This window comes from Schistocerca piceifrons, chromosome 1 (assembly GCF_021461385.2).
Source record: "Schistocerca piceifrons isolate TAMUIC-IGC-003096 chromosome 1, iqSchPice1.1, whole genome shotgun sequence".
Classification (NCBI taxonomy): domain Eukaryota; kingdom Metazoa; phylum Arthropoda; class Insecta; order Orthoptera; family Acrididae; genus Schistocerca; species Schistocerca piceifrons.
Genome location: NC_060138.1, coordinates 1,239,770,006 through 1,239,784,049, shown reverse-complemented (window position 1 = coordinate 1,239,784,049; position 14,044 = coordinate 1,239,770,006). Strand labels below are relative to the sequence as shown.

At 38.9% G+C, this 14,044-nt stretch overlaps 1 protein-coding gene across 1 annotated transcript in view; it reads right to left on the bottom strand.

Moving 5' to 3' along the window:
* Window positions 1–14,044, bottom strand: part of LOC124782087 (putative pre-mRNA-splicing factor ATP-dependent RNA helicase PRP1) — an 86,521-nt gene that overhangs the window by 59,885 nt on the left and 12,592 nt on the right. Inside the window, exons 2-5 of the mRNA XM_047253913.1 lie at window positions 9,810–9,848; window positions 9,589–9,678; window positions 9,010–9,150; window positions 691–867 (exon numbers count right to left, since the gene is read on the bottom strand). Of these exons, the coding sequence (XP_047109869.1) occupies window positions 691–867; window positions 9,010–9,150; window positions 9,589–9,678; window positions 9,810–9,848 (447 nt within the window). The remainder of the gene's footprint in view (window positions 1–690; window positions 868–9,009; window positions 9,151–9,588; window positions 9,679–9,809; window positions 9,849–14,044) is intronic.

Sequence of the window (14,044 nt, the reverse complement as noted above, 5' to 3'; positions counted from 1 at the left end):
ACAAGCCATACATTTCTACCTACCTTTTCCTCTTAATTAACAGCTACTCAATCTCCCACTTGTATATCCCATAATATGTAACTGCAATTTAAATTAGTTAACATTTGCCTATATAAAAGGTCTGAAGTTGCAACATTGCCTTAACAAGTATTGGCTGGAGGCAAACACCACACCACGTTTCTTTGCAACCATAGAAAATTGCTTTGCACTCTACCCCCTACAAAAGTGATTAACAAATCCTGTATTCAAGTGGTCATGTCATATCTCTCTCTCTCTCTCTCTCTCTCTCTCTCTCTCTCTCTCTCTCTCCTCGTGTGTGTGTGTGTGTGTGTGTGTGTGTGTGTGTGTGTGTGTGTGTGTGTGTGTGTGTGTGCGCGCGCGCCATTCAACTACACTGTTCAACCTATCAATCTTGTTTATGTGCCCGCCAACAAAGTAACGTCACAGTTATAAGATGAGCGGTTATGGTTACTAATTTTAAAACATTAGTAAAGCCAATTAAACGAGAAGAATGTGAACTGTGTAAATGAAATTTATTCTTCTTTACGGTAAGGCTCAAAAATATTTATTATTTAATCATCATCTAGACAGAGAAAATTAGTTGAATACAAATGAAATAACTTTAAACAGAAAAGTAATGTCCCTAATACAAGACTATCATAATAATATGAATTTCAACAGTCTACTTACTTCAGTAAAGTTTTTGCAGAGGAACAGTCCTCGAATCGTATGCTATAACCCACTTCCTGTCCCAGACAAACGTCCATTTCTTCAGATACTCGCTGAGCCACAGACATGGCAGCTACTCGTCGTGGTTGTGTGCAAGCTACACCTCTTTTACCTTTCGTCAAAGCATACTCAACACACCTGAAAATTTTACATTTTTACATTACAACTTTTTAACACGTATTAGGTACAGTTCTCACATAATAATTACAACACGGAAACAATTAATATTTGATTCTATCAGAATGTGAGGCATTAACTGAAATGTTATCACTTCTAAACAAATACTTGGTTTTTTAAACATTTACCAAACTTCAGTAGTGTGAAAATGGCAAAGCTTAATAACAAGACAATCTACAGTTAGTCCAATACCCTCCCCCTCCCCTACCAAAAAAAAAGACATTCAAAACAGAGAAATAAAGAGAAGTGCTTACAAAACTGGTAGGCCTTTTACAAATTTCTTGCTTATGAAATTAGAAAAATGTTTCACATATGTAAAAAAATTGGTATCACAATATTTTAATATCTTAGGACAGTTAATAATGCTATGTTAAAACAATAGATGACTTAAATACAGGACAAATGAGGAACTAGTAAATGTTTGGTACACCACGTGAACTTCAGTAATGTTACCTTAGAACCAAAAAGCTGCAGTTTTTCTCAATCCCACTTAAGATTTATCTGATGTGCTCTTAGATACTGGAGGAGGTGTCATGTCATGATGTCATGCAACAAATGACTCATTATGAAACATCTGTTTGTTGATGACAAGAGAGTAAACAGTGGTGAGTCTAAGAACAATGACATGAGAATGACACGATAAGTAGCTTATACTTCTGCCAATTGAAGAGTCAAGCAGCACCATACAGGCACTTTCATTGGCATCTCACAAATCCAATGTGAGAGCCCATTCAGTGCCCACAAGTGGGACGAGAATATATCATCCCAAACGACAGGTTCGCAATAAGCACTCGTCCACACACTTGTTTCACAGCTAAGCTGTTGAGCTATTGACCATTGTGGAACGTGCTTTCATCATTGATGAGCTTCCTATTGCGGTCTTCGGTGAGCTGCTCCCATCTGTCATAGCCACCATTAAATGTGTTCATATCACAATTGGTGCACTTTTTAAAGTGCAATGTAGGTCTTCAAGGTGATCTCTTGCCAAGTCCTATCCCACTAATTTATTTATTTACACATCAACATCCATAGGACCAAACTGAGGAGCAAATCTCCAAGGTCATGGAACATGTCAGTACATGAAATTACAACATAAAGGTAATAACAGATTTAAATAAAATGTTTATGAACCTGAAAAAAGTCAATCCACAAGTTGAAGTAAATGCAATCAACAACAGAACAAGAATCAGCTAAATTTTTCAAGGAACTCCTCGACAGAACAGAAGGAGTGACCGACGAGGGAACTATTCAGTTTCCATTTGAAAGCGCGTGGATTACTGCTAAGAGTTCTGAATTCAAGTGGTAGCTTATTGAAAATGGATGCAGCAGTATACTGCACATCTTTCTGCACAAGAGTTAAGGAGGTCCGATCCAAATGCAAGTTTGATTTCTGCCAAGTATTAACTGAGTGAAAGTTGCTTAGTCTTGGGAGTAAGTTGATATTGTTAACAAGAAATGACAGTAAGGAATATCTATATTGATAGGTCAATGTCAAAATACCCAGACTCATGAACAGGGGTCGACAAGAGGTTTGTGAACTTTCATCACTCATTGCCCAAACCGCCCATTTCTAAGCAAAAAATATCCTTTTACAATGGGAAGAGTTACCCCAAAATATAATACCATATGACACAAGCAAATGAAAATAAGCAAAGTAGATCAATTTTCATGTCAAACGATCACTCACTTCAGATACCTTTCAAATAGTAAAAACGGCAGCATTAAGTCTTTGAACAAGATCCTGAACGTTTATGACGGTTTACTATCTCTCCGAATACCTAAAAATTTGAACTGTTCAGTTTCAGTAATCATGTGCCCATTCTGTGAAATTAAAATGTCAGGTTTTGTTGAATTGTGTGTTAGAAAATCTAAAAACTTAGTCTTACTGTGACTTAGTGTTCGTTTATTTTCTACAAGCCACGAACTTAGGTCACGAATCACACTATTTGAAACCGAGCCAATGTTGCACGCTACATCCTTTAACACCAAGCTAGTGTCATCAGCAAACAGAAATATTTTAGAGTTATCCGTAATACTAGAGGGCATGTCATTTATATAAATAAGGAACAGGAGTGGACCCAACACTAATCTCTGCCCCCCCCCCCCCCACTTGACCATATCCCTCTCAGACCCCACATTACAGCCGTTTTCAACATTGTGAATAATGACCTCTTGCTGTCTGTTGCTTAAGTAAGAAGTGAACCAATTGTGAGCTACTCCCTGTATTCTGTAATGGTCCAACTTCTGGAGCAATATTTTGTGATCAACACAGTCAAACGCCTTAGAAGGGGACCCTCCATACCGTAAATCACGGATTTTGATGCACATCAAATATGTTGTAAAGGCACTTACCCTGAGTACCTGGCTATCCGTTTTTTAGCGATGGGCCTTAGTTTTTGAGAAAATCGATTTTGAAGTTCATAATGGTCTTTGTGTACCTGTATCATTAGACTTATTTCAAGCAAGTCAGCATAGTGCAGCGACAACGGTTCACGGTTACTGCACTGGATCGGATCGACAGAATTTTCAATTTAATTTCAAAGAACATCAAAAACCAGTGTAAGAAGTGTGATATTATAAAGATGTATTCAGTTAATAAATTTTTTAAATATTCATTCTGTTTGTGGTTCACAGTTGAAGTTTGAAATGTTCGTACAACTTTAGCTTCTTATGTTACCTGAAATCGATCTCCGCCCATTATCGTCCCCTCTCCCATGAATACCCTTATCCATAAAGGGAACCCCAGCTCATAGGCCAAAGAGGATGCGAGTTGCATTCCTTTACGTTCGCCTCTAACTACAGCGTTAGTCGCTCGCAAAACGTCTCTAGTACTGTGTGTTAGAAAAATTCTGTGAAATGGAAGAACCAAGTATTTCTGCAGTAGTGCACCCAGAAGAAGATCCACAAGTAGAGGAGTTGAACGAAGGATCAAAAGGCAAAATCACAAATGCCATTAAATATGCCGAAAATCTACTCCGCGACTTGAATCTCGTAACGAATACACCGCCCAGCGTGATCTCTGCCAATTCCGTAGCAATTGGCGATGAGATATGTATCACAAGCAGGATCTCTTGGTCGAAAGACGGATCATTATTGATGATGAATTGATAGATTTCAACGAAGAAGAGGGATTGGGAGAATGTGATGCAAACCACAAACGAAATGAATATTTGAAAAAATTAATAACTGAACATATCTTTATAATATCGCACACCTTACACTGTTTGTTGATATTCTTTGAAATAAAATTGAAAAATTCTGCAGATTTTGGAGGGGCGCGCGGGGGGAGGAGGTGGGGGGACAAAGTACATGAGCAGGATTCAAAGATTCAAATAGCCGTGAACCGTTACCACTGTGCTATGCTGAGTTGCTCGAAACATATCTAATGATACGGATATACAAAGACCACAATTAACATCAAAATCAATTTTCTCAAAAACCAAGGACTGTTGCTAAAAAACCGGATTGCCAGGTACTCAGGATAAATGCCTCCACAACATATTTGAAGCACATCAAAATCCGTGATTTACAGTTTGGAGGGTCCTCTTGTTAGTCGAATCAAAAAACATGCCTAGTGTTTGAAACCTTTTTTCAACCCATCCAGTACCTCACAGAGAAACGAGAAAATAGCATTAACAACTGAATTGTTAAACGACTTCTAAAGCCAAACTGTACATTTGATAGCAAATCGTGTGATATAAAATGATCAATTATCCTTACATATATAGCCTTTTCAATAACTTTAGCAAACACATGGCATAGAAATAGGTCTAAAATTGTCTACATTATCCCTTTCTCCCTTTTTATAAAGCGGCCTTCCTACTGAGTACTTTAACTGTTCAGGAAACTGACCATTCCTAAAGAAAAAATTACAAATATGGCTAATACAGCGCTACCATGTGCAACACAGTACTTTGATGTTCTGCTAGGCACTCCATCATACTCATGAGAGTCCTTAGTCTTCAGTGATTTAATTATTGGCTCAATCTCCCCCTGTCAGTATCACAGAGGAGCATTTCAGACCCCAATCTCAGAAAGGCATTTGCCAAGGAAGTTCTGATTCCCTGTAGAAACTAATTTTTTATTTAATTCACCAGCAATGCTCAGAAAATGATTGTTAAATACTGTACATATATCCGATTCATCAGTAACAGAAATATTTTTACTGCGAACTGACTTCGTATCGTCAACCTTGTGCTGCTGACCAGACACTTCCTTCACAACTGACCATATAGTTTTAATTTTATCCTGTGAATTAGCTATTCTATTTGACTACCACATACTCTTTGCATTCTTAATAACATTTTAAGCACCTTAGAATACTGTTTGTAATGGGCTACTGTAGCTTGACTGTAACTACTTCTAACATTTTGATATAATTCGTGCTTTGTTCTGCATGATATCCCTTTCTCACCAGACAGCTACCCGGGCTGCTATTACTGCTAGTACCCCATTTAGAACACCCTAATGGAAAGCAACTCTCAAAGAACATGAGAAATGTGTTAAGGAAAGCATTATATTTATCATCTATGTTATCAGCACTAAAAACATTCTGCCACTCTTGTTCCCTCACAAGGTTTAAAAACACTATTCCTGTTGGATTAACTTTCCTACATAGTTTGTTATTATATGAGACATTCGTTCGAGTACAAAAGCCTTTTAGTGTTAAAATTTGTGCATCATGGTCTGAAAGGCCCTTCACCCTTTTACTAACCGAATGCCCATCTAGTACTGAAGAATGAATAAAAATACTGTCTATGGCTGTGCAAGTGTTCCCCTGCACCCTAGTTTGAAAAAACACAATCTGCATCAGATCATATGAGTTTAGGAGATCTGCCAACATCCTTTTTCTTGCAACATCATACACAAAATTTATATTGAAATCACCACATATAACTAATTCCAGGTACTTCCTACAACGTGAATCAAGAACCCTCTCTAGCATCAAGAAAGATGGGACTGGTCCACAAGATGTAAGTGTCCTATCCACCACAGGCTGTGGTTCTCGAGAGAGAGGGTGGTACTCAGCAACTTTGCTAAGTCAGTTCCTTCTCATCTGATACACGATCTCTCCGTTTTACCCCTGGGATACTTGGTAACCACCGCAGAGCAATGGTGGGGAGCTAAACCTCTTATGTAGCATATGATGCCCAGATCCAATTTCCATACAAGAGGGTGCACAGCACACATGCTTAATAGACGAGCATTTTTAAAATCATCATAAGATGCTGTCCTATATACTTGTGTGAAGCAGACAGTATCCACCACTTTGCTGATTCTCATATTTATTTTGTCGTCCTAGGAGAGACCTATTGACGCTAACGAGCCCAGATAGCACGATAAATCAACTACATTCAACAAGGAGTCATCCGGTACTCAAGATGGCCTAGCTGCGTTTTGTATCCTAGCTCAATAATGCCAATCTCATTTATATTCAGTCACATAAGAGAGTGCCTATAGCAGAAAATTTGAATCCAAGCCTTCGAAGCTCATCCTGAGTATGTACCACAAATGCTGCATCATCTGAATAGAAGGTTGCTTACAATCAAGTCTTCACGAAGCACTTGCCTCTGAATAGCGAGATGGTAAGTTTCCTGTCGGGCCTGGTACGTACATTAGAAAAATGTACGTACATCAATGGTCAGCTTTGTTTCACTGAAAGCAACTCTGAGCAAATAACAAAAGTATACCACCAAACAAGGTAAGGCGGCAAGTACACTGCCTTGACTAACCCCTCTTTCTACAGAAAATGGATGTGGTGTGCTCCCTTCAAATATCACAGCACTCTACATATAGCAATTAGAAGCCCTGATTATCTTCAGGACACCCTTTGTTTATTAGCAAAACACACACACCCTCTTTGCTGGTGGAGTCAAATACTCTGTCAAGCGAAGGAAAACAATGAATGGCGTCTTCTGCTCCTGGCACTTTTCCTGAACTTGTCAACTGCAATCACTCATATCACTTTTACCTTTGCATAGAGTGACGATGTTGGCACGGCACGTCCTGTGGCACCATACTCTCAGCCCAACACTACAGGGTACTGGAAGGAGTGGTGTCAGTTTGACAAGTTCTGTTTGGATGTCCCCTTTACCAGTGCATTTTGCACATTTAAGCCCCGCAACAGCTCTCTGAAACTGCTCAAAAACATGGCATTCAGCTTGTGTCAAGTTGGCAATTGATAGTTTCTCCTTTTGCTTTTGTGCTGATGTTTGCTGGATGTGAGTAGAGGCTGGAGTAGTGCTCCACCCTTCATTGCATTTGCTGATTATAATTCCTTAGGACTGTTCCACAGATCTCCTTAAGTGTGGCACTCTTCATAGGGATGGGTCCAATTGCCATTTTCATACCCAAGTATACTCTATCAATGTTCCCAGTATAGACAGATGCCTGTATACTTCAGCACAGCTTCTCCAAATATTTTTTAATGCAGTTACAGACAGTGTGCTGAACAATCCCCTTTGCTTTGCTTTGCTTCGATCACTGCAGGTAGTGTTCAAAGGGTTTGAGTGACAGTTGACACTTCATGATGCTTGGAATCTAGAGGGTTTTCAGGACACGAATATTCTCGAAGAACCAATCTTGCAATTCTGCTTTCAAATTACCACATATACTGTCAGCTGTAATGGTAATATGTGACTTCATTTGCTGGTCTCAGCAATCTGTGTATTTACGTCCCCAGTGTCAACTTCTTTCTGGACTGTCACCAAATATATCTACTGTAACAAGATCCTTAGTTTTGCAAATATGAATCTTGGTTCTACAATGTGTTTTAGCAGAATGAATCTTTCTAGGCACCGAAGTGCACTTTTGTCACAACTACTATTTGACTAGTGTCACAGTTGGAACTTTGGAAGGAGAGCATGTGCATAAGACAGCAGAGATCTTTTTCTCGGAGTTAAAATAAGGTATAGTTGATGCCCGTGTTTGGAGCAAGGGTGCACGCAGGAAACTTTGTTCCTCAACTTTCCTTTAAAGCATTTGGTAGCTGCAGCTGCGAGAAGTTGTTTTACAATGTCACAGTTTTTTTTATGGGAGCATTAAGCTCAGTGGTGCCTTTGGTGTTATTCAAAAGGACTGGCTTCCTCTCATCACCATCAACACAAATACCTCCCCCCCCCCCCCCTCCTACCAACCAATATTTTATTATATATTACAGTAGGTTACATTCAACCTGGATATCTATATTTCATATAGGAAAGGTGGCTACTTGCATGAAAGAAAGAAAAATCTTTCTGACTAGGCAGCTGAATTCACTCCTTGGGAGATCCCCAGCAATTATGTCATGTGATTAATTTAAAATGCACTGCATCATAAAGTATATGGAATTTTCAAATGACAAAGTACATAGTGTTATAATAACCGAACCACTTGATGCTTGCATATGCTACTTTGGCATATTGTACTGAGACATCTAGGCGAAGGAAGCATCATCATCAACTCCCCCTAAAAAATTCGAAGCTGTGCACTCAGCAGGCAGCTGATTCTTGCAGTCTTTTTCAACATCCAATGTCAGATACTCGTCAAATTCCTCAATCACAGAAAAACCTCTATTGAAGACGTATATTGTGAGACACACTGTAGCCTATCCAAGTCCACCAAGAGAAACAGCCTGAGCTGCTCCTAGGGGGATCAATTCCCCTCCACAATATCAAACATCCACATGTCTCCAAGGTCACACAAATGTAATGGCCGAGTTCAAGTGGGAACAACTTTAGCAACTGCCCCACAGCCTGGACATGCTGCCCCACGATTTCCACGACTCCTCCACTACAGAAATATCTCAAAGGGAAGCACTTCAAATCCAACAATGAACTGAAGGACACTGTGAAGGAATGACTTCTGTACAGTCACAGGAATTCTGGGAACAGGGAATCCTTTGGCTTGCGAAATAGTGAGAGTCGTCGTCGGGCCTCCAGTGTTTACTTTCAATCGTAGCTTTTCTTTGGAACACCACTCGTATATATCACCGACAATCAGTTCTCTGAACAAATATGAGCTGTTAATGAAAACAGTATGTCAACTTTCAAGACATGTAGCTCCTATGTCTCCATTCACAGGTTTTTGTATTTAATCTACCAGAAAATAACTGTTAGTACAAACCATTGAGGAATTTGTGTAGTTTTTCCAGAACCTGTTTCACCAACAAGTACAATGCACTGATTCTCACTCAGCAGCTTCATGAACTGTCCTCTGTACTCCCATACAGGAAGAGTTACACGTTTTCTTAGAAACTCGTGATACCTGCAAAATAAAATTTAAAAAAATTAATAATTACATCATCTGTTGAAAGGGCTGACTACTATTACCAAATATGTAAATACACTGAAGCAAATTTTCCTATCCATTAAAACGAAAAGGTACAACCTCTTTTTAATGCAGGTTTAGTAAAATACAAGTGTGAGGGCAATGGAACTCAAAAGATTTTACAACTTTCAACAGTACTGCCCGAATGAAAGTATCATTATGAGCATTTCAAGTAACCAAATGAATATATAATTACACTTAAAATTAAATCAGCAGCATACAAAAATTTACACTATTTACAATTACAAAAAAGGATCATTAAATTACACTTCACAAGATACACTGTGCACATTTTAAACACCTTGTCCAAAACTTACAACTTCATTGTTCACCAGAATAGGATTTAATAAATTATTAATAATGCCATCATTTTACCTGGGAGTGTATGGTAATCCAGTGAATGGATTAACCTGGACATTTGGTTTTGGGTAACTTGCTACTGGTGTTCCACCAGTCAATTTCTCCCTGAAAGCAAAAATCACATCATATGTTAATTAAATAGTATGAACATATCTGAAAAATGTGCCACATTTCATTTGAAATCATAAGAGGTTACATTAAAATGATTTATCTCACTAATTATTGACATAACTCACCGATCTTTATCAGTTTCTTTGGTCTTCTCAGGATCGTATCTGTAATAAGAAAACCCAATTTAATGTAGAGAAAGTGATTTCAGTAGTTTGTTATGGCATGTCTGCCACCAGACTCACTAACAGATGTAACCAAAAACTTTAGAGAAACCCTCAACTCTCTAATATCTATGTACCCCAAACACACTGTTATTACTGGATGAAACTTTCATCATCAAACAACTGACTAGAACACTTAGTTTTATAAGGCTTGGGCTAGAAATAACTTCTCTGAAAACGGTTTGGATCAAATAGTTGATAAGCCCGCTCATAATGAAAATGTATTAATTTAATGGCAACAAAGAGAGCTCACCTTTTTGGGGTTATCAGTGACCACGAGACAGTTGTAGCAACAATGATTTCTAAAGTACAAAGAGCAACTAAAACATGTAAAAAAAATCAGTTCGGTAAATTAAAAAAAAGAGTACAGTCTTCTGAAGGAGAAACTCTTAAATCTTCAGTTACGGACATGAGCATGCACAGGAACTGACATTAAGTTTATAATAAGAGTTGACCAGTACCATATAGGTTTGAATTAAGTAGAACATGGAAGAAACACTCACTACGGAAGAAAAGCTCTTAGGAATGCACTCTATACAGAAATTTCTGTACATAGACAGCAACTACTGAACACTGTGGAAAACAAAACACAGGGCTACAAATAGAGAAAGTCTCAATGAAATGTTGTTTGCTGTTACACGGTATGCCAAGTGCTCATGCGACTGATATAAAGCACTGTCTGGATTTGCCCCTCCACAGCAATTAACATACCTTGCCTGGCAAGACTTGACATGTACCTGCAAAATAGGCAACATGGCAAACAAGTGGAGCCCAAGCAAAGAGCTGTGGTTGGTTGATGCTGGATCCCTATTACTACTAGACACTGAACTGAACATCTCAAAGTCATTTTTATCAAAGTACAGCTTATGTGCTTGTGATGTGGTGCAGATTTAGCCAATGTTTATCACACCACATGACAATAACATGCCTGAACTTTTCAGTAATTTTTTATTAATGTTTCATGCAGTAACACGACAGATATACATAACGAAATTTACTATGTCAGCTGAAGATTATGGTACCACCCATCTGCTTCAACCCGTGATGGGACTCTCTTGCTGCGTGTCATCACGGTGGTATAGTGTATTTTAGATGGACTGTGTTTGCAGAAGGCATGCTTGAGTATACAGTGGCACGCTCTAGTGTGGGATGCTCACGTTTCTAAAATGTCTGCGAGTGCTATTAGTGATTTAGTGCACTTCTTGAGTTTTGTAGGTGAGAATAATGTTGGCAATTATAGGCAATAGATTTGTTTTCAAGTTGGAATTAGTATGATGTGTTAGAGATTTAATATTAATACTTAGTTTTTTAACATAAGGATGATATGTTAAACTGTGGACAAGCACAATTAAAAGACATTTACATATAAGCTTTCAGCTACAGCCTTTGTCATAAAACGAGAAACATATACTATTCATTCACACAAGCAAGCACACCTCGTGCACACGTGACCACCAACTCCGGCTCACGATAGAATCGTCTGCAGCCCAAGCTGCCGGAGTTGGTGGTCATGTGTGCATGAGGTGTACTTGCGTATGTGAATGAATAGTGTGTTTTTCTGTTTTTCCGACAAAAGCGGTAGCCAAAGGCTTACGTGTAAGTGTCTTAATTCTGCCTGTCTGCAACGTAACGGGTCATCTTCACGGTAAATAGCAATCTATCTTTTCTTACACTGTTGATATGCCTTTCTGGAGTTTCCATTGTCTGATACTCTGTTTTTTGTTAGTTATGGATATGACAAAGATGTTCAGGAGTATGTCAGTGCATGTTGTAATGGGGGACGATGTGCTGACCATGATTAAATTTCTGCAGTTATTCTGTTTAACTGCAGAATATGTATAGTGTTATGTTTATGGAAAAAGTATGTGATGACCCAAGTTGCTGCATCTCGGACCAGCGACCAGTATATATGGCATTGTTGGAAGGACAATGTACAGAGTTCTATCCTGGGAGTGGGGGTCCTGGTTTCAGAATCTAGGCTGGCCATTCGAGAGATTGTGCTTATATATTTTTGTTACCATTTGATTTGTGTGTTGTCTGACTTTGGTTGATAATTATGCTTTTTATTTTTTTATTGTGGTACATATGGTACTTGTGTTTATGTGCATGACTGCACGTTTCTTGTACAATATAACCCTCCTAATCCATCACCTTTGGGGACAAGGGTACAGGTCAGAATGCAAAAATGGTTGGATTATAAGAAAGTACAGGAAAATACAGATATACATTACAATGAACAATCTCTGAATCAATCAATTTAGAGAGTAAATAACTTACTGGCAATATTTTAAGCTAGTTTACTGTAAAGAACACCACTGGCAGTCTGAATAGGAGGCAATGGACTAGGCTGTGCCATGCCCCCCCCCCCCCCCCTCTCTCTCTCTCTCTCTCTCTCTCTCTCTCTCTCTCTCTCTCTCTCTCTGTGTGTGTGTGTGTGTGTGTGTGTGTGTGTGTGTGTGTGAATTTTTCCCCCTATACCATTCCTATACTGTTTTCCAAGATACACAACAATGGGTGTATACAATACTGTTCTGAACAAGATGATATTTGGTTCGAGCAGGATTAGTTAACATGCAGCAGTAGCTTCTACAAGTTAATGGAAACAGTTTCTTTCAAGTATTCATCAAACTTGACACTTGCTGAAAGTTTTTATCACAGTTGTAGAAGTTTGGTGCATTCAATACCAGCACCAAAATATCAGTGTTGAAAAGGAGAATGTAGTAGACACAGATGAACTGAAACAAATAAACCAGTGGAACCCTTAAACATGCGTTCAATGTCTTTGAGGGAGGGGGGTTGGGGAATTCCGGAAACGGAACTTTACAGGTTGAAAGGTATGTGATTATTTCACTTATTACAAAACAGAGTCAAATTTACAAAGAACTTGGCAAAACGAGATCACATATCAGTATGGTACCAAGATACTGTTGTGTGGGATGTAATACGTGCGAAGAGACACTAAGTTCACGATGTACAATTACTCCAAAAGAGTTCCTCAATCTACCACCCACGACTAAGTCACCTGATGGAACCTCTGCCACGACACTAGGAGTGACAATGCTGTGTCCCTCCAAATAACCAGAGACCTCTTCGCATGTCACCACAATACCGTGAACACAATGTAAAGCCCTTCATCGGCAGTCCACACTTCCTGGTCCTGGCACCACTCCAAACACACCTGTTTGTGTTGTGGTGTGGTGTTAATCCTTGAGTGGGCGCGCCGTTTTTCATAACAGGACCGGGCACGCAGCGCACTTTGTACACATGTAAAAGGTCTATGTTAACACGGTAAACATGTATGAGCAAAATCACAATTTAATCTCTGTTTAGTTACGCACCAATAAAATAAACTTACATGAGCTAAAGCACTGTTTAATTAAACAATAATGAAAAACTCATATCAATCTCATACAGGTGTTACCCCACACTAATGACCCACTCAAAGCATTAGACAGCAATGTTGCATCAGATCCCAGCCAACCACTTATTCAATTACTAATTATCTCATAGATAACTGCCTCGTTGTGGGTTTGTGCTGCTAGTTTGTAATTTGAGTCATTTTCAAGCACAGATCGTAAATTTTTCTCACCTAGTTTGCTGTTCACTTTATATTACTGCTGCTCACTCTGACATATGACAATAAAATATATTACTTGAAGCACTGATGGAGGAATAGGTAATGTGCTCACATTGAAACAACAATGAAACGGAGCAAAACAACTGTATTTGTGGTTGGTGCACTTTAGAGGGAGGCACACACCCTTGAGTATTAACAGCTCCTGAAGTGTGAGACAGTAATACCCTAGGCCGGCTGCTGCTAGTCTCCAACCAATGGTGCAAGATGATGCAGAATATTGCAGAGTGTACATCGCTTGATCTCAATAGCACACACAGATGTATGTATGTATGTTTGTGTTTGCTTTTGTTTTTGTTTTAGGACACAAAAACAACTAGGGCCCTATGCACCCATATTAGAAGCGTACAACACAATGACAAAAAAGGAGTTGAAAAACAACTACATGTTAAGCACAATCGGTGGAAGAAAAGACAGCTCAAAAGGGGATGTGGAGAAAGAGGCCCTGAACTAAAGACTAAATGTCCTTCACCATAGTTATGCTGAATAAAAAGTAAAACGCAGT